Source organism: Symphalangus syndactylus, chromosome 3 (genome assembly GCF_028878055.3).
Source record: "Symphalangus syndactylus isolate Jambi chromosome 3, NHGRI_mSymSyn1-v2.1_pri, whole genome shotgun sequence".
NCBI classification, from domain to species: Eukaryota; Metazoa; Chordata; class Mammalia; order Primates; family Hylobatidae; genus Symphalangus; species Symphalangus syndactylus.
The window spans coordinates 73,841,848-73,862,759 of NC_072425.2; the positions used below are offsets into that span (position 1 = coordinate 73,841,848).

The 20,912-nt window shown below is 41.6% G+C and overlaps 1 protein-coding gene across 23 annotated transcripts in view; it reads left to right on the top strand.

Annotated features, from left to right (window-relative positions):
- The window catches only part of TRPM3 (transient receptor potential cation channel subfamily M member 3), a 943,194-nt gene that overhangs the window by 834,431 nt on the left and 87,851 nt on the right, over positions 1-20,912 (top strand). For 8 of the 23 annotated variants that reach the window (XM_055272296.2, XM_063636996.1, XM_055272285.2 and 5 more), the window contains 6 exons: positions 7,708-7,743; positions 7,894-8,034; positions 11,965-11,994; positions 12,863-13,152; positions 14,124-14,352; positions 17,130-17,297. In XM_055272296.2, the coding sequence (XP_055128271.1) occupies positions 7,708-7,743; positions 7,894-8,034; positions 11,965-11,994; positions 12,863-13,152; positions 14,124-14,352; positions 17,130-17,297 (894 nt within the window). The remainder of the gene's footprint in view (positions 1-7,707; positions 7,744-7,893; positions 8,035-11,964; positions 11,995-12,862; positions 13,153-14,123; positions 14,353-17,129; positions 17,298-20,912) is intronic. The other 15 variants (XM_055272299.2, XM_055272284.2, XM_055272290.2 and 12 more) reach the window with 3 other exon arrangements.

Genomic DNA, 20,912 nt, shown 5'->3' on the forward strand with positions numbered 1-20,912 from the left:
TCTTCAGCGAGATAGTTGTTGCTCACGTTCAATCAAATGTTTTGAGTTTTTCTAAAGCAATGACTTCGAGTATTCTCTCCTTCACCTTAAGTTAATCTCTGTCCCTGAAGGAAGTGTGAGGTTTTCTAAAGAGGCAGCTATGCCTTTGTCCCTCAATCCCAGTCATCACCAACCCAAACCTTTAAAAAAAGTCGCTCATCCAATTGAATGACCCAGCCTTCCAGCAATAATGTCTTGTCTAATTTTCAAAGGGATTTTTGCAGTTAGATTTCACTGAGTATAAATTATTAAAATCCCTCTCGTTACTTTATTTTCCCCATAGGACTCTGCTTTGCAATATTATTTTCTCTTTTCTGAAATCCCTTGAGCTGCCTTTTGCATTTGCTCACATCACTTGTATGATTAGAAGGCATGTAAAGTATCTCTAAGGTAGGGTTTTTTGTAGCTTCTCTGCTAAAGATGTACCTGAAAAATAATATAGACTAACAAGAAAGAACAGGATGGTAAGAATTTGGGAGGAAGAAGGAATACAGCCTTTTTTTTCCTTTTAAGTATGATCCAAACATTAGAGCAAGAAATCATTATATAAGCATACATTTACCATTTACTTACAAATTTAGTAACTGGAAAAGATGATAACAAGTGACCAAGAATAGTACTGAACTGGTCTAGAAATAATTTATCCTTTCACCTGGAAAAAGAGACTGCCAATACGACAGGGAGACACAGAAAGCCAAGTTTAAGTTCTTTCCTTGGGAAAAAGTAGAAGCAGGAAATGCAGAATGCATTATTTCCAGGACCAAGGTAAGTATCTGATGATGGGAGAGCGAAAAAGATGAACAATAGTAGTCACAGGAGTCACAGTGCCTATATGTTCTATGGATTAAGGGAGCTGAAAATGAAGGCTTTTGTTTGTTTTGTGTTTGGGGAAGAAGTGAATAAGGGAGAAATTAACATTGGTGCACAACTTTCTCAGGTGACTTTCAGCAATTTTCAGGTGACTTTCAGGTGGTTTCAAGTGACTTCCAGCAATTTAGGCCAATAAGATAATCAAAGGCTACAAAACTAGAGTTAAAATGCAAAGAAAATCTTGGGAACTTAAAGCAATTTTCAAAATTAAGGAACATAATAATAATTAACGTGTGCTTTCTTCTTTACAATCATGTGGGGAAATATATGTGTGCATATATATTTAATCTGGACAAAATTAATGAATAAGTTACTAACTCTGGTACAAAACGCTATTCATGAGTTAGGAACACAGTCCTAGGCCTTAAGCATAGTGTTTGATAATACATCTGTAAAATTATATGTAAATAACTCTTAAGAACCACAGGAATGCATTGAGGAATTATCAGACCATCATAAGTCAATCAGCATGACATCTCCAGTTCACCTCTTCTTTGAGACCAACAGAACTGAATGTGGGGAGTTGCTCCCAAGCTTGTTTTGAAATCTCAAATTATTTATATCAAGGGAAAAATCTAGGAGCAATGAGGTAAAAAGAGTGGCACTTCAGCATTAATCAGAAATTTAAATTGTTTTAAACCAACCCAGTTCCCTGAACTATTTTCATGCATAAATCCATTGAATGTACCAATGCTCTCATATTAAACCAGAGTGGCCCAAGTCTGTCTGCTTTTCTGTGGAATATAACCTGCCATTTTAGTAGCTGTCTGCTCAATTTGTGCCTCTGTATGTTTTAAAGTAGTTTTTTCCTTTCTTAAATGTGCTAATACTTCAAATTACCTATACTATCCTTCCCCACCAAAAGAGGATGCTATTTCAGTATTACGTGGAAGTAGTGGTGAAATTATGATAATTTAAAGGTCATTTACAGGGGAATTAAGACCCAGAGCTTTTCAGAATGCAAAAAAAAAAAAAAAAAAAAAAAAGCATTTCAGACACACTTTGAGTAAGGAAAGGGTATTTGCATAATCCCATCTGCTAAATGCATGGAAATTTGCAAAAGCATTATTATATTTCAGAGGATTGGTTGCCCGACATATTGCCATGTTAAGGGGCTGTACATTGGGGTGATGTCCTCTTTTCCCCTGAGCTCTCACCAGATGAAGCCTCTACCGGGTGATTACTCACACCAACTGCAGTCCACTTTTCTTTATTATACAAGCTGTCCCAGGGGAGTCTTTTCTTCACACTTCCTTGGTAAACCTGACAACCAGCAATCATTTTATATCTTATGTATATTAGAAGGAACCAATCTTGTTTTGAAGGCTTGTCATGAGTTTCAAAGGAAAACCGTTTTCCTAAACAGTTGAGATCTGATAGTGATATCATGAGCTGACATCTGAAAAACCCCAATCATTTTGAAGAGCAGATCTAATAAGTGAATTTAAACTATCCTTTTCATTAAAAGGTTTCCTTATGCATGGCACGAAGTAAACCTTAGCTTCAGGTTAGTAGTTCATAGCATGAAAAAAGAAGACAACATTTTCAAGTTGTCAAATCATACCTACCCATAGAACCCAAGCCTGTCTAGCAAATTATTTGAATCACATGACCTCCTATTGTTAAGGCATGAAATGGGAAATAATAGTTCAGGCTTTACCAATTACCAAAGTCATTACCGAAGGGGGAGGGGGAAGTGCTAGAACAGAAACAGCAGGCAGAATGACTGTTCCTCCAGTATCCTTTTTGACTTCTAATTTGACAAGGACCCAGGCAAAGGAAGACTCCTCCAGAAGGTGTTTGGACTTTACCTGTTGGCATGTGAGGTAATGCTCACCTTCTCTGCTTTTTCCAGAGGAGCTGGATGCACTGAGCACCACCCCATCCCCGTCTATCCTTTTACCGTCCCTTGTCTCCAAGCCTCTGGTTCCACTAACCAAACTCCAGGGGATCATCGGAAGCTACATCAACCTTGGAAGCTCTGAACAGGGTCTTTGGCCAGTGGGCCGAAAGGAGTAAGAGCAGCCTGCCAGGTAGTGGTCATGCAGTTGGATTTTTAGAAATAGACAGGGTCTTAGAAGTCACTGTGTCCAAGCCACCTATTTTCACAGCATAAACTGAGGTACAGAGAGAGGAAGTGATCTGGCCAGAGTCACATGGGGTCAGGGCCATGGCCCAACCCAGAGCTGTTTCCTCTATGGGGTCATGTTGCTGGCTGCTCTCTGAATGAGTATCCATAAGTTCCCCTCTACCTGGCAATACCCATCCTGGGAGAAGCAATGCAAATGCATCATCTGTGACATCCACAGGTCCCAGTGGTCAAGGCCATTGGCCCAGCTTCTTATCATGCACTGAGGCTGCCATCCCCCTCAGAGTCCACGCAGGACACCTATCCCAAAGGGCCTGAATTGTACTCAGTTTTATTCATGTTATAAAATCTATTTCTTCCTCCCCAAGAAGGTTTCCACTCTTCCTAGTAAGAAAGGTAAAAGTAATTCCATAACTTCTTTGCTCCCTAAAATCTCTGTGAAGAAACAGATGCGATCCAGCCTTGCAGGCTGAATGCAAACACATTACTTGTTAAATTTTCACTCCTGCAAATATCACTTCCAGGAGAGCATCTGACTCACTCCTTAGCCCCTAATACTTCATCCATTCTGGGTTTGTTTATATGGCCTTATAGTATATATAAAACATATATATACCATACGTGTTTTATAGCAGTGGCTCATGCCTGTAATCCCAACACTTTGGGAAGCTGAGATGAGCAGATCACCTGAGGTCAGGAGTTCGAGACCAGCCTGACCAACATGGTGAAACCCCATCTCTCCTAAAAATACAAAAAAATTAGCTGGGCATGATGGTACATGCCTGTAATCCCAGCTACTCTGGAGGCTGAGGCAGGAGAATCGCTTGAACCCGGGAGGTGGAGGTTGCAGTGAGTCGAGATCACACCATTGCACTCCAGCCTGGGTGACGAGCGGAAACTCCGTCTCAAAAGAAAAAAAAAAAAAAACCGGAAGAGGCAGGAAAATGCGCTGGAGAGGGAGGAATTCTCATTGGCTTCGGTTAGGTGAATATCGCCCCCTTGTGGTCAAACAGAACGCAGGACCCTCAGTGGTCACGGAATCATTTATCCTCCTTCAAGGCTGACCAAACATAAATCATTCTGAAAGAATCAAGCTTTATATGAGAAGATCCCAGCACCTTCTTGCCAATACATACCGCTAAAAGTCCTTTATGGATACAGCCATTTTCTAAAAATGTTCTATTTGCCCCTTAAATGTTTATTGATTTTGAATTTTACTATAATCACTTTCCTGACAACTCCCAAAGACACCTTGAAAGCAGAAATATTCCCTTTCAGTATTGGTCTTCAAGCAATATTGGTGTCTTGTTTTTAGAATTCTAACTGATGCTTACACCTAAGTTCCTCAAAGCAAAATACATAGCTGTTAGGCTTGGTATTACCCACATTTTAATTTTTTTGTTTTGTTTTTTGTTTTAGACAGAGTCTTGCTCTGTCGCCCAGACTGGAGTGCAATGGTGCAATCTCGGCTCACTTCAACATCCACCTCCCGGGTTCAAGCGATCCTCCTGCCTTAGCCTCCTGAGTAGCTGAGACTACAGGTGCACACCACCATGCCCAGCTAATTTTTTGTATTTTAGTAGAGACGGGGTTTCACCATGTTGCCCAGGCTGGTCTCAAACTCCTGAGCTCAGGCAATCCGCCCACCTCGGCCTCCCAAAGTGCTAGGATTACAGGCGTGAGCCCACATTTTAAATTTTTTAAATTCCTACAAGATTAAAACTAGGCACAAATTTATAGATCTGCTCTGATTGCCTTCTTATAGCATCACAAAAAGTCCTTTGAGGATTTTCCTGAAACCTGGCCTTTGAACATTGCAGACCATAAAGGCCATGGAGTTCAAACCCCTTTCACTGGAAAGAAATCTGAGAGCTTAAGGGACAGTGTCTGCTGGCCAAAGGACAGACAGAAGCCCAGGGCAGCTGACTGGAAACTGGTGTGCTTCCTCCTCACCCTGCCAAGGAAAATGACACAATGGGTGGGCATCTTCGAGCGGTCATCCCCATAGGAGCCCCGTGGCTATGAATGAGGCTCACCCAGGCCAGTCCAGTCTCTGAGACTCTTCTACTCTTTAAATAACAGCCTCGCCTAACAGTCCGGGAGAGCCAAAGGATACAGAAACTGTGGCCTTGTTAGCCTGCCCCAAAATAATGGAGAAAAGTGGTTGCATTAGTACTATTTTTAAACTCATATGGGAAGGCTAATACATGAAAAGTTACTATCTTAAAACTTTCTCTGAGCTCCCTTTTTAATATTTTTTTGCCATGCTTTGCATAAAGAAGTCAGACAATTGGTCTTTTTTAGCCTGAGGATAGCTTAGCTTGCTGATTCAGTTAGATGGATAAAGATAATCTTCAAACAAAGGAGATTTTGAAATTCTGAGGAGGGTAGAGGCCATTTTTGTGAAGGGACTATTCAGCTCATCAAATGGATGCCAGATTAGGCTGTGGAGGGCCAAGGTCAAGGACGGAAGGGGTCTGTGTCTCAAATGTTCCCCCTCCTATATGATGCCCTTCACACAGCCCCATTTTGCCTGGCTGGCTCCAGTTAGATGCCCAAGCCTGCCATGTACCCCAAGCCAAGGGAGAGGTAGAACCCAGTGGGATGGGGTGGGAGCTAATTCTGGAGGACAGCAAGGAAGTCTAAAAAGCAGCAATGGGCTGGGTATGGTGGCTTATGCCTGTAATCCCAGCACTTTGGCAGGCTTAGGTGGGAGAGTCACCTGAGGTCAGGAGTTCGAGACCAGCCTGGCCAACATGGCAAAACCCTGTCTCTACTAAAAATACAAAAATTAGCTGGGCATGGTGGCATACACCTGTAGTCCAAGCTACTCGGGAGGCTGAGGCAGGAGAATCACTTGAACCCAGGAGGCAGAGGTTGCAGTGAGCCCAGATCATGCCATTGCACTCCAGCCTGGGCAACAAGAGTGAAACTCTTGTCTCAAAAAAAAAAGGCAGCAATGGAGTCTTACATGCTTGAGGCTGGTGCTTCAATTACTATTCCTTAGTTCTCACCCCATTGAGGATAGCCACTGAATTCCAGATACAACATTACCTGTATTTCAAAGCAAATTTCCATAGTGAACTAGAGCTATTCCAACCAGGGATGACTAACAGATTGTGGCTACTTGGTTTTGTTACTGAGAACTTAATACTAAAAAACCCAAATCCAGACTTGATCCCAACCACATCAATTAATTTCACTGTTTTACTGGTTTACATTTGCAACAAAAACAGTCTGAGTGCCCACTATTTGCCAGGCATATTATAAGAGGCTCTGAGGATATAAAGATAAATCAAACAAGAAAAATATAAAGCTATAGGTTTAGTGATAGGATCCAGTGGGATACCTCTAATCCTGAATCACAAAACCTTCAAATGGATACAGTTGCCCATAGAAAAGCTGAGTAAGGACAACTGAAAACCTACCCTCAGATTAGCAAAAAAATTTTAATTAATTTTTGACTGAAAGCAATTAGCTTTTGACACTATGAATTTCCCAGTTCTGCTGCCTAATCTACCACTACCACCAGAACCTTACTGAGTAGACAAGCAGTTTCACAAACTTGAGTGTGCATCAGAATCACCTAAGGAACTAGGAAAGGACACAGAGGCCCCGATACATTGAAGTAGGTGAGACAAAGTCCAGGCGTTTGTAATGTCACCAAGTTCCCCAGGGTATTCTGATGCCACCAAAGTTGGAAAACCACCACTATACGTAATGAACGTCTTCTGTGAAGTGGCAGAAATCTCTCACAGCATTCTGGGTGGGTCCTTCATTAAGGACAAAAGTGGATGGAGCCCCTCGTGTCTGTCCAAAATAGATCTAAGGGCATGAGGCTTCCTATGCCCTTAGATCGTAGACACCCAGCTGTTCATGGTATAGAGCGCTCTCCTGCAAGAAGGAGCTACACCAGGCAGTGAGAGTGGATTAATCATAACCTTTGGAATTCACTATGCACTCAGACTTTCTCACAAATGGAACTAACTCTCCCTTGACCTAACAGCAAAAATTTTCTTAAGAACCTAAACTTTAGAAGTAGAAAGCAGTAATGAGTAGATAATAAGAAAATCTTTACTATTTTTGCATGTATAGATGGCAAACAGCTAAAAAAGACACCATAACTCTAGATCTTTAAGAAATGTTACTCTCTTTAAAAGAAAAAATGAAAAAAATCTCCTTAATTCTAGAAAAATAAATACTCCATTGATAAAATGTCTTCTCCAATTTATCTCCCCCTTCTCTTTAAATGCAAGGGATATTCATATACAACCTCATCCTTACACCCAAAATCCCCTCCCTAAATATTGCTCTTCTTTTATGAAAAAAGTGTCAATTTTTTAAAATCATGGATAGAGGTTTCATATTAAAGGATACCTGAGTCCTAAAATCCCAGCTGATGGAGGCCCTGGTAATGACACTCATCTTCTGAAAGGAGTCTTCCTTTAGTGGGTGGTAGAAACCAAATGATACCAAGAGAGTAGTAACAGGTCTGGGTCAGAGGCAGAAAGGGGGGCTTGGGGAGCATCTGGGGAAACCTAGTTCCTAGTGCCTGGGAGTGATAGCATTTGCCATGTCTAGCTTTGTGTTTCTTTCTTCTACACTGGTGTTTTTTTCTCCCCAGCTGAAGACTTGAATAAATATTTTGATTTTCTATTATTGCCGACGATTACTGCATCTTCTTATTTAACTTATGTCTTCTTTCCAAGCGAGAGTATCCAGGTTTCGGTTGGATCTATTTTAAGGTGAATTAATTAACCAGCATAATAATACATTCATATGTTTCTTTTTTCATTATTTTTTTTTTACTCTAGTTACAGAATATGTGAACTAGAATCCCTAGTAAACCACGCTGTCTTTTGGATTTGTCTGTTTGTTTCGTTCTACCCTGATAGGGGAACCTGCCCCCAGACTACAGAATCAGCCTGATTGACATCGGCCTGGTGATCGAGTACCTGATGGGCGGGGCTTATCGCTGCAACTACACGCGCAAGCGCTTCCGGACCCTCTACCACAACCTCTTCGGCCCCAAGAGGGTGAGGCTGGCTGCAAATTCGGGGCCCCTCCTGGGAGTACTAGGGTGTATGGGATTTGGGTTGTGGCTTCTTTGTCTCCAAGGGGAATTAAAATCAGAAAATTGCGCTGAGAGTGAGCCTAAACAATCAAAGTAATGAAATTCAAATTAATCTTATCATTGAGATTATTAAACTCAGCAGTTTTCCAGGTTTTGGGTCTTTATACCTTTAAAAATTGTTGAGAACCTCAAAGAGCTTTTATCTATGGGAATTCTACCTATCGGTATTTATTTACCATGTTAGAAATTTAAATGGAGACTAAAAATATTTAATCCATTTTAAGTTAAACATAGAAATCCCATTATATGTTAACATAAAGAACATGTTTACAAAAAATAAATATATTTTCAAAAACGAAGAATAAATTCATAATAGGAGCATTTTTTATCTTTTGCAAATTTCTGTAATGTCCAGCTTAATAGAAGAGGGCTAGATATCTACCTGTGGATTCAGTCTGTTGTAGGATATTCTGGTTAAAGTATATAAAGAAAATCTGACCCCACAAAAATATATGACAAACATAGCAAATACATCAAAGGAAGGAGTATTTTAACCCTCATTACATGTAATTGTAGATATCCTTCTTTTGATACTACACCAAAATGTAATAAGTAACAGTTTCTTAAAAATGAGTTGCAAGGTGAAATCTAAAACCATATGAAGTGAACTTTTCAAATTCTGTTACATTGAAATCCACTAGTCTAGCCAGCCATGGTCCCAGCTACTAAGGGGGCTGAGGCAGGAGACTCGCTTGAGCCCAGGAGTTGGAGGCTGTAGTATACTATTATAGTGCCTGTGAGTAGCCCCTGCCCTGCAACCTGGACAACAGAGTGAGACTCTGACTCTAAAACAATACAATAACATAATAACAAAATAAAATCCAATGGTCTATCTTGTACTTTGATGGATCTTGTAACATCATAGATTGGTCATGGAAAATTATTGGTTAAGATATGCAGCTCGTCCAAATATTGACACATTTTATTATACAATTTTATTAGTATCACCTCTATCTCATGGGAAATGTCTTTCGGTACTGAAAAGCTGTCAAAGTCATGGTGGGGGTGGGGGGAGTAGATACAAGTTTTCCAAAATCCCAATTTTTTCCTTAAAAGTTTGAATTTTGTCATTGGCAACAAATACTATCAGTTGTTTTCCTTTAAATAACAGCCTCATTTTGATCATTCCAAAAACATCTGCCAAAGGTCAAAGTCTACATAACCTTAGTCCATCTGCCAATCAGTCCTTCAAGTAAAAATTATATTCCATGAAAAAGAAAGTGGCTATAATACAATCCAAACAATCACATAAGTGCTTTTCCTCAGGACAACCCATAATAGTTCAGTAGACAGCAGAAGTATTTTAGGGGCATACTTCCTGTTTCATCCCACAGAACAGTAAAAAGATGATTAATCAAGGGTAAGGATTTAATAAAGTTAGCCGTTTTTTAGACCTCAACAAGGCCGTTCTTAAGTAAAATGGTTGCATTTGCTTTCTGCAAGTGCGTAACACTGGAGTCTAATGACATTTGGTAAAGGTGGGTACCACTGCTTTTGTTCTTGCCAATGCACCCAGCAGCTTTACTCACCACTGCTTTTGCACCATCAGTACAAATGTCGAGATGGTGCCAAACCCAATTACATCTTAGTACAATCATGAAAATATCTTTGAATTCACACACCCTCTCAAAATGTTTCAGGACCCTCATGACCCATGGGTCACATTCTGAGAACTGCTACTGTAGCTGGTAGTGGACATGATTTTTTTTTTTTTTTTTTTTTTTTTTTTTTTTGAGATGCAGTCTCACCCTGTTGCCCAGACTGGAGTGCAGTCATGTGATCTCAGCTCACTACAACCTCCACCTCCCAGGTTCAAGCGATTCTCCTACCTCAGCCTCCCGAGTAGCCGGGATTACAGGCACGTGCCACTACACTCAGCTATTTTTTGTATTGTTTAGTAGAGAAGGGGTTTCACCATGTTGGCCAGGCTGGTCTTGAACTCCTGACCTTAGGTGATCCGCCTGGCACCTTGGCCTCCCAAACTGCTGGGATTACAGGCGTGAGCCACTGTGCTGAGCCATGATTTTCATATTTAACAAAGTTTTTTTCTGATTCTGAAACATTTTGTGGAACTAGTAAAGAACTTTGAAAACACCTAAAATTTAACAACAGGGATTTGTTTGAAAATGAAAAAATATATATAACAGAATTTTTTAAAAAACACCAATAAGTATAAATAACAAAAAAATGAAATTGATATTAGCCTAATAGTCATTTTAGAAGCTGAAAGAGAGAGAGAAAAATGAGAGAGAGAGAGAGAGAGATTCGGTTTGAGCTGTTCTAACGTGAATAGTCAAATACAATTTGGAGGAACTGTAAGTGCTGTACCCTTACCATTTACTCAAGTAACTTTCAAGATGGCGCCCAACCATTCTGAAATATTTAGAAGCTTAAAATTGTTATTCCTGGCCCCTGAGATGTAATTTTGTATTACCTCCTGTTAAATATAGATCAGGGTCTGTGTTCTTCTGAGTTGCCTTTTCTCTCTGACTCAGCCTGTGCCTGTTTTGCACATTCCCAGCATGGCCAATGATGCTTCCTGTGTGCTGACACTTTCCATGCTATTAAGCACCTTTGCCACCATCAGCACAGGCCCTCTGGCCCTACTCGCCCTTGCCCTGATGTGCAGCAACACAGGGAAATGGCCAGCATAAAGCATCCAAACATATTAATATATTTCTGAATAATATCTCAAGTCTCCAGATAATAGAGGCTTTTCAGAAATTTGAGAAATACATGATTCATTCTGCTTGATTGAAGGTTTCCTTGTTCATTTGTCTTGGTCTGTTCAGGCTGCTACGACAAAATACCATCAGCTGGATGTCTTATAACAACAGAAATTCATTTCTCACAGTTCTGGAGGGTAGGAAGTCCAAGATCTAGGGACCAGCAGATTTAGTGTTGGGTGAGAGCCCGCTTCCTCATTCATAGTGACACCTTCTCACTGTGTCCTCATCCAGTAGAAGGGTGAATGAGCTGCATTAAGCCTCTTTTATAAGGGTACTAATCCCATTCCTGAGGGCTATTCTCTCTTGATCTAATCACCTCCCAGAAAGTGTCCCCCCAATACCATCACCTTTGGAATGAGAATATCAACATATGAATTTGGAGGGCAAAAACACTCAGACCAAAGCACTTGTTCAAATATTAGATGTTGTGAAGGTGTCAGCCAAGCAAGATGGTTACAGAAGGTGAAAGAAATCTTGGTTCACAAAAGACATTATAAACCTGCAGGCTCTATCCTCAGGCAATCTCATTATGCCTGGCCAGTTTCCTCATTTTCTGTAGATTCATTAAAATCACCAAATCCAAAATTCTCTTGGAATTTCTATAAATCAGTTCTTCTTGTGGCGTTTTATTTAGCAAAATAAAATAAATGCTATATGGTACAATAGTGTTCTTCTATTACCTGTTTAAAATATAATAGGACCCTTGGAGGCTGGGTGTGGTGGCTCATGCCTATAATCCCAGTACTTTGGGAGGCTGAGGTGGGAGGATCACTTGAGCCCAAGAGTTTGAGACCAGCCTGGCAACATAGTGAGACCCCATCTCTACAAAACATTTTTAAAACTTAGCCAAGCGTGGTAACATGCACCTGTACTCTCAGCTACTTGGGGCACTGAAGTAGGAGAATCACTTGAGCCCAGGAGGTTGAGGCTGCAGTGAGCCATGATCGTGGCTCTGCACTCCAACCCAGGTGACAAAGTGAGAACTTGTCTCAATAAAAACAAAACAAAACAAAACAAAACAAAAAAGATAATAGGACTCTTCTTACCTTCATGAAAGAAAGATCTTACTGATCTAACTTTGTTCACAACATTTTTTTTAACAGCCCAAAGCCTTGAAACTGCTGGGAATGGAGGTAAGTGTTTGTCCAAATTATTAGTGTCAATGATTTATTCTCTTTATTACCCATTATATATATGCTATATATATAGTATATATATAAAATAATATATAGTGTATATACACATAATATATATACTATATATAAAATGTATATACTATAAATATATAGTATATATAATGTGTAATACTATATATACTACATACTATAGTATGTATATATTATATATATAATAATATATATATAATGTGTCATAAGGGTTGCTCACAGCACCTTTGAAAATTCCACCATGAGGTTATATCTGCAATGCAAACAAAAATTCCTATTTGAAATACTAACCTGAAAACCAAGGAAGCATATAAATTCTAGTAATCAAAATCTATTCATGAGTGTTTACAAATGGTGACAGGTCCAAAGGCCAGAACTACTTCAGAAATGCATCTAATAGGTATTCAGAAACTTGAGATAAATTATCCAATTGCCATCTTTTGTTCATGTGGTTACTGTCATATATGCAAATAAAAATCTAGTATGTCCTTATCCTTTCAGCAAAAAGGGTAGTGCTGTGCATCATTAGGTACAAACATTACCTTTTGAAGAAATAAATGGACAGAAGTAAAAAAGAAAATGGCCCATTAAAAAATAATTTTTTAAATCAGGGTGTAACACTGACATGTTCCCTCAACACTATGCTTATGCATTTATCATCACTTGTTTTAAAGTTGGGCATGGATGAGCTTGTGGGTTCTTTTAGGACAGGAGCTGGCCTAGTTCATTTCAGTACTGATCCCAGAACTAGCTGGGAGAATATATACAATTGCTACTTGCTGCAATGAACCAATTCATTTCTAACTCAGCCTGTGTGGTTTCCCTGTAATTACAGGATGACATTCCCTTGAGGCGAGGAAGAAAGACAACCAAGAAACGTGAAGAAGAGGTGGACATTGACTTGGATGATCCTGAGATCAACCACTTCCCCTTCCCTTTCCACGAGCTCATGGTGTGGGCTGTCCTCATGAAGCGGCAGAAGATGGCCCTGTTCTTCTGGCAGCACGGTGAGGAGGCCATGGCCAAGGCCCTGGTGGCCTGTAAGCTCTGCAAAGCCATGGCTCATGAGGCCTCTGAGAACGACATGGTTGACGACATCTCCCAGGAGCTGAATCACAATTCCAGGTGGGTCTGCCCAGCAAAATGGGCTGGTCAGGCGGAGAGGAGGAAAGGTGGGCTCCCAGTGCTGGAGGGTCTGAGCTACTCAGAACTTTAAGGGAAGTCAGTATCACCCCAGTGATGCACACACAGGATGGACACAAGCAATTCCCCTTTATTGTGCACAGTGCCACAGATGGGGGTACCTATAGAAACAGGGAACATTTCATCCTCTCAACTACCCCATGAGGTAGGCCCCATAGTTATGCACTTCTTTCAGCTAGGAAAAATGGGGCTCAGAGAATTTAAGCAACCTGTCCAAGATCACACATTTGTGGTGGCAAGTCTGGAATTTGAACTGAAGTTTGACACATTTAACAGGACATACTGCCTGGTGCAGTGGCTCATGCCTGTAATCACAGCACTTTGGGAGGCTGAGGTGTGTGGATCGTTTGAGCCCAGAAGTTTAAGACCAGCCTGGGCAACATAGCAAGACCCCATCTCCAGAAAAAATTAAAAATTAGTTGGGTGTGATGGTGCATGCCTGTAGTACTAGCTACTCAGGTGGCTAAGGTGGGAGGATCTCTTGAACCCAGGAGGTCAAGGCTGCAGTGAGCCATGATCATTCCACTGCACTCCAGCCTGGGAAACAGAGAGAGACCCTGTCTCAAAAAAAAAAAAAAAAGAAGAAGAAGAAGAAGATGAAGACATACTGTACTCTATTGATTGATTGTTCCACCTCCTACACTCATATGACTGAATCTGAGAGCCTGAGTACAGAGATCATATATTGTTTGACTTATACCCCCAGTTCTATACATGGTATCTGGCACATAGTAGATGCTTAGTGGATGTTGGCTGGATGAATTTACAAACAGACTAGACCCCATATGAAACAGCTACATCACCCAGTGACCCCATTTTCTGGTTGGCCAGAAGGTCCACTTTTAAGTCTCCAAGCTGACCTGAAGGACTCTTCCACCCATTCTGTCTTTCAGAGACTTTGGCCAGCTGGCTGTGGAGCTCCTGGACCAGTCCTACAAGCAGGACGAACAGCTGGCCATGAAACTGCTGACATATGAGCTGAAGAACTGGAGCAACGCCACGTGCCTGCAGCTTGCTGTGGCTGCCAAACACCGCGACTTCATCGCGCACACGTGCAGCCAGATGCTGCTCACCGACATGTGGATGGGCCGGCTCCGCATGCGCAAGAACTCAGGCCTCAAGGTCAGCACACCCAACAAGGCCCTCCTGGCTATGAGGACCGGCGGGTGGGTTAGAGTTTTCCCAGCAAAATCTGCCATGGGATTGGGCATCCTCTTATCTCAGGAGGGAGGTTCTAAATCCTGACTGTGCCTCAGAATCCTGTAGAGTGTTGCTTGGTTTTGTTTATTCCATATAGAGGCTGGGGCCTCCCCCTGGGTCCTGCTGCATCAGCATCTCTGTAGAGGATGCCTGGACATTAATATTTTTCAGAGGAGTCAAAGGGGATGGCCATGCACAGGTACTGCAGGGGCTGCCATTTGCACGAGCAAAGCCAGCTGCACCAGGAGTCCCCACCTAGGCCACCTGTCACTGCGGAGGGTGCCTGAACCCCTGGCCCTCCTTGGCATCATGTCATAGAGACATTGGCTCTTACCAGATGTGCTTGAGAGGTCTTTTTAAACTAAAATAAAACTGAGATAGATTTACTTGGAAAGCCGTTGCTAGATAATCCTAATCTATTCTTAAATGAAGAAAAACAAGTCACAGACCACTGTGTATAATCTGAGGCCATTTTTAATGTGTCTATGTATAGTTATGTCTGTATAAATTATCCTATAAAAACCAGGAAGGACACATCGTAAATTATCAGCAGCGGTTACCTCTTAGGTTGAATGGACTATGAAAGGGATGTTACTGTTTTTAAGGGAAATAGGATGGTGTATAGCGTTTGCTGTTTTTATGTTCTTTTCAGTGTTTTTCAAGGAAAATGTGAAACTGAAAAAGGAAAAGAAAGACAAAAATGGGAGATGGAAGACTGAAAGAATATTGGGAGTGTTTTGTTTGTTTTAATTTAAGGTATACAACAAGATAGGTTTTTTGAGGGTTTTGTTTTTGTTTTTGTTTTTGTTTGAGACAAGGTCTTGCTCTGTCACCCAGGCTGGAGTGCAGTGGTGTGATCTTGGCTCACTGCAACCTCCACCTCCCAGGTTCAAGCAATTCTCCTGCCTCAGCCTCCCGAGTAGCTGGGATTCGAGGCACAAGCCACCATGCCTGGCTAATTTTTGTATTTCTAGTACAGACGGGGTTTCATCATGTTGGTCAGCCTGGTCTTGAACTCCTGACCTCAAGTGATCCACCCGCTTTGGCCTCCCAAAGTGCCGGGATTACAGGCATGAACCACTGGCATATATCATACATGATGTTTTGATATACATAGTGAAATGGTCACTCTAGTCAAGCAAATTAACATATCCATCATCTTGCCTCATTACCCTTCCCTGTGTGTGTAAGAGCACCTAAAATCTACTCTCTTAGCAAATTTCCAGTATACAGTACAATATTTCAGCTAGAGTCCTCGTATTGTACATTACATCTGTATGGTACATACTCATCCTACATATCTGCAACTTTGTTCCCTTTGACCTATATGGCCCCACTTCCCATTTCCTCCCCTCCCCAACCTCACCCTTGCCCCTGACACCCACCATTTTATGGGACCAATACCCCTTCTCCATACCACTCTTCCTGTGGGCTCTTGGCCTAGAGTCACGGAAAGGTTCTCTGATGTGGGTCATGGGCACTCCATAGCCACACTGCTGGTGACCGCCAAGCCCAGCCTCAGGAAGGGAGCCAAGCCGGCTCTCAGCTCCGAGGACAGGGTGTCATGTCCCCTGAAGATGCCAGCATGCCACCTGAGCCTTCGCAGGCCAGCCAGGCACCCAGAATTCAGCGTCATGAATTCACAGCCATTTTCCCTGAACTACTTTGGCGTCCCTGTGGGCATTCAAGCAAGCACTGTCCCTGCCTCATTACTTGAGGATCATTTTTACTGACCCTTAAGGGGGGTCTTAGCCCCTCACCTTGGAACAGTTTCTTCAAGGAGGTTCATCTTCAGAAGCCTTGTGCCCCAGAATTGTTTTAGGATTGAGAGAAGAGGTGAGAGAGGACTTGGGGAATACAGTCAGACGTCAGTATTGTCAGGCAGAAACACACTTGTTCATTCTGAAGAATGAGACCGCCCTCTCAGAAGAAAGGCTTCCGTATTTAGTGTCCTTGCATAGATTTATGTGTGATGTTTATACATGAGAGAAATACAGTGCTGGCTTCTCCTGGGGCTTGTGTGCAAGGGGACCCTCTCAGCGCATACAGAGCCCACTGGGGTGTGTGTGTGTGTGTGTGTGTGTGTGTGTATGTATGTGTGTGTTTCTGCTGTATCGTAGCAAATACCAGGAAGATGCCCTAACATAAATTAAATGCTTTCCTACGTGTATTCTCTCAAGGTCAACTTAGGACAGCATTTTTTTTTTTTACAGAGATAATCAGATAACACATAATCCACTCCACTTGACACATTAGCAAAAAAAAAAAAAATGCCAATGGACAGATGTATGAATTGATTTCACAGTCAAAATCAAGGGCTGTCTAATGGCTAAATGTAAATCTGAATTCTTTCCCACTTTTGCCTTAAATAGAGTCCCTTTTTCCTCTGTTACCCACATGCAAAGTGGGTGTTAATTGGGTAAGACAAATTTGGGCAAAATGCTTTTTTCCTCCAAAAATGAGACTGAGCTGTGCAAAATATTTCCTAGATGGGACAAAATGATCCTCTTAGTATTAATATGTTAGTTATTTGGATGTCCAGGTTCCCCACAGGGCATATAACAACTGTGTGTGCACGTGTACACACACACACGCACACACTCTTATACCCCACACCTCAGGCTCTCTGATTCTAAACAACCACCCTAATCTTAATCCTTTAAATGTGATTATTATTATTATCATTATTATTACTTTAGGTAATTCTGGGAATTCTACTTCCTCCTTCAATTCTCAGCTTGGAGTTCAAGAACAAAGACGACATGCCCTACATGTCTCAGGCCCAGGAAATCCACCTCCAAGAGAAGGAGGCAGAAGAACCAGAGAAGCCCACAAAGGAAAAAGAGGAAGAGGACATGGAGCTCACAGTAAGAAAACACTGCACAGTTATTCCCTGTGGGCAGAATTCCTAATCCACTTGTCCCACCGATATGCTCAAGATTCAGTAACTCCTTAGGTCAGACATCTGTTCCCAGCCTTCCACCAGGTTTAATCATGGAATGCTTTCATTTCAGTATTGAGACCAGGGTATTGGAAAAGTGTAAATAACATGACCGTAGGATCCACCCATATGTGAAATCTTGCAGCCAGCTAGTGGTGCAGGACAAACCAATGAAATTCTAAAGCAAGACACTCTACATTTTCCAAACAAGCAAAGCCTTTTGAAAAACCAGATGATGTGTCTGTCTCAGTACACAGAGAAGGAAAGGGAATCCATGATTTGAGAGCAGCCGGCTTCACTGAGCTGGTACTGTTCTGCGGATCAGAAGCTAAGCCTGTATCTGTCTTCAGGGTCAGGCTCGCAATTACAGCACTAATTGAATTTTGAGGTTTGTATGCAAAGCTTTTATTAGCTCTTCCTGGTGTAATTATAGAGCATAGAAGCTTTGTTCTGCAGAGGGAAAGGGGCAGCTGGACATGGGACAGCTTCTTGCAACCCCCGCCTGAGCAGCGTGACTGCCACTGGCTCATATGCAGAGGCTAAAAATATCACATGCTGTTAAAGGGACAAACAAGGCTTCATAGCTTGGAAGTCATCAAGCAACAGCTCCATAAGGACTTTCTCAATATGCCTCACCCTCCCTCACCACCCCCGCCAATGACCATTGCTGTAGTGACCCAGAAGAAGCTATAAGGGGTGAAATCAAAAACCAGTTTTGCTCAGGTGACAAAAGGCCTTTGCATTATTATCCTAGGAGGACAGCAGTGTGAATTGTTTCTACTGCAGGTAAACAATATTTCCTTCCAGTAGGCTTTTCCTAAAGATCTATTTGCAGACACAATCCCTGACTTACTGAATGAAAGGCCAACTTTTGTTTCAGTTTGAGGATTTGTATAAAAATCTGTGGAGGAGTCGGCTCAGCTCTGTAACAGATGACGGTCTTCCCTAACAATCTCACCATAATTTTGTCCTCTGAATAGAATATAATAGTTTGATCATTAGAAGAAAATTGGCAATAGTAATACTGAATCTTTATTGAATATTTCAGCTGAACATGTGCTCTGAAGCCAGAATCCTGCCCCATCACCTACTTGTTGTGTGACCTTGGGCACAATTTTATAACCTCAAACATAGGAACAATAATGTTGTCTACCTCACAAGTAGTTGTCTAGTGTAAAAAGTGTGCCTGTAAACTACTTATATTGGAGACTGACACACTGTGAACTAATACTGTTTTAACAGTGCTAAGTGCTTTACACATACTTACTAATGGAATCCTCACAAAAGTCCCACAAGATAGGCACTATTATTATCCCCATTTTATTTATTTATTTATTTTTAGAGACAGGATCTCACTCTGTCACCCAGGCTGGAGTAAAATGGTGTGATTATAGCTCATTGTGACCTCAAATTTCTGGACTCAAGGGAACCTCCCACCTCAGCCTCCCAAGTAGCTGGGAATGCAGGGGCACACCACAATACCTGGCCTTTTTTTTTTAAGAGATTGCCCAGGCTAATCTTGAACTCCTGGTTTCAAGCAGTCCTCTAGCCTTGGCCTCCCATAGTGCTGGGATTACAGGCGTGAGCCACCACCCCAGCCCTAATCCCCATTTTACAAATGAGGAAGCTGACACTCATAAAGGTTAAATTGCTCAAGGATACCCAGCCTGTTCATGGCAAAGCTAAGATTGGAACCCAGGCATATAGACTCCATCAGCCACACTTTTAGACAATAGGTTAAGGGTGAGAGAGAATGTCTCTCTAGTCTCAAGCGTGGTCAGCTGATTTGGTCCACCATGTAGCAGAAGGAATCCAAAAGTGATGAATGAGCCTCCAAAGTCAAGTGTGGCACAGTCCTGACATCAGCACACTTCCTAGGAAGACATCCAGAAACTGAATCAGCATTCTCTCTGGTTGGGTCTCAAGCAAGAAAGCAAAGGGAGGTAGCTTCCCCCGCTCAGCCTAGAGCTTTGAGAATCTGATCCTTCAAGAAGCCACCATAAAAGATGCATCTCTAGACTAAGAGCAAAGTTTAGTAACAAGACAGTAGACCCTGGCATCGTTTACTAAGAGCCCAGTAGAAGGCTCTGCAAGAGCATTGCTGCCCGAGCTGCTTCTCCACAGGCAGAAACAGCAGGGAGAAGCAAAGAAGGAAAGGACATGTGGCCTGGTAAACTCAGGGCTGGACAGCAGTTGTCTGTAAAGTGGACCCTTCCCTTGACTCTGATGGCAAATTCTGTCACTGCTTGGGCACTGGTCAGTGGACAGAACTTGGACAGAACTGCAGAGTGTAGCTCATTGGCACCTCCCCTCCTTTTATGGGATTGATATTTGAGCTTCTGTGTTAAACCAGTATATCCTCTCTTGGAATGGGACATTTTCCTTTGGCCCTTCCAAAACAATACACGAAAATATCAACCTCAATTCACTCCATTTTTGTAGCTTTTAGTCGTTTAGTTTACCTCAAGAGAACTGTCTCAGCCTTGACATCTGTGTCTAGCCAGCATAGATTCTCAAATCATGCTGTGCAGTTTTGTCTATATTTGACCCTGTTTGATTCTGCTTTAAGGAATGTCAAAGGAAATGTCTGAATACAGAGAAAAGACATCAACAAAATCACAAGTTAAGCTGCTTAGGCTGGAATTAATGAAATGTCAAAAATGCTTTACTTAAACCCATGAAAGACAAGCCTTTTACAAATGCATTCATGCTGGAATATATCTGAATAATAAAAGCAAAACAGATTTTTGTTTTTGTTTTGAATGCAGTGCTGGATAAATGTCTCCACTTTGCCTAATAAAGTCCCCACAAGTCCACAGACCCAGGGCATGTCTATAGCTCTGTTGGGAAAGTCACCATCCCTCAGAAGTTACCCCAAAATGCCACTCTCCAAGATGCCTAAAAACCTTCTGGCTATTTTTACTCTCATCTCATTGTGTCCCCAAACAGCATTAGATTCTCAAGCATATAAATAAGCAGAACAGAGGCATGATAATTATGTTACATAAATTATAGACAGCCAAATGTCATGTAACCTCAGAGTTTCTTGAGGTCAATGATCAGTATTTGTACAACTCTATCACAGTCTAGTGTGCCATGTCCATCAGAAAGATTTACTCTACTCACTGATGAAAATGCACACTTCAATAAGTCTTAGTATGGAATCTAACTTTATTAACTCAAGGGACTTTTCCAGCCAGAGTCCACAAAGGAATGGAAGTTACCTTCTCCAGAAATCCTATTGGTTACAGGTCAATCATTTGTGATTATTACATAGTTGAGTAAAGTGGATATTTGAGATAATGAACCAAGTAGTTGAAACTAATATTTGTATACTTTAGGTAAAGTGGTTTTAAGCCAGAATTATCTAGGATTGTCTCTATTCTCAACTTCAAAACTAATGCATTGTTCCTATAATGAGCTCTCTCAACTTTAAGCTCGTTTCCCAGTACTCTGTCTTGCCCCAAATCCTTGTCAGTCCTGAGCAGTTATAAAGTCTTACCCTGTCTTCATATGTAATAAAAATCTCCAAACTTTGTGA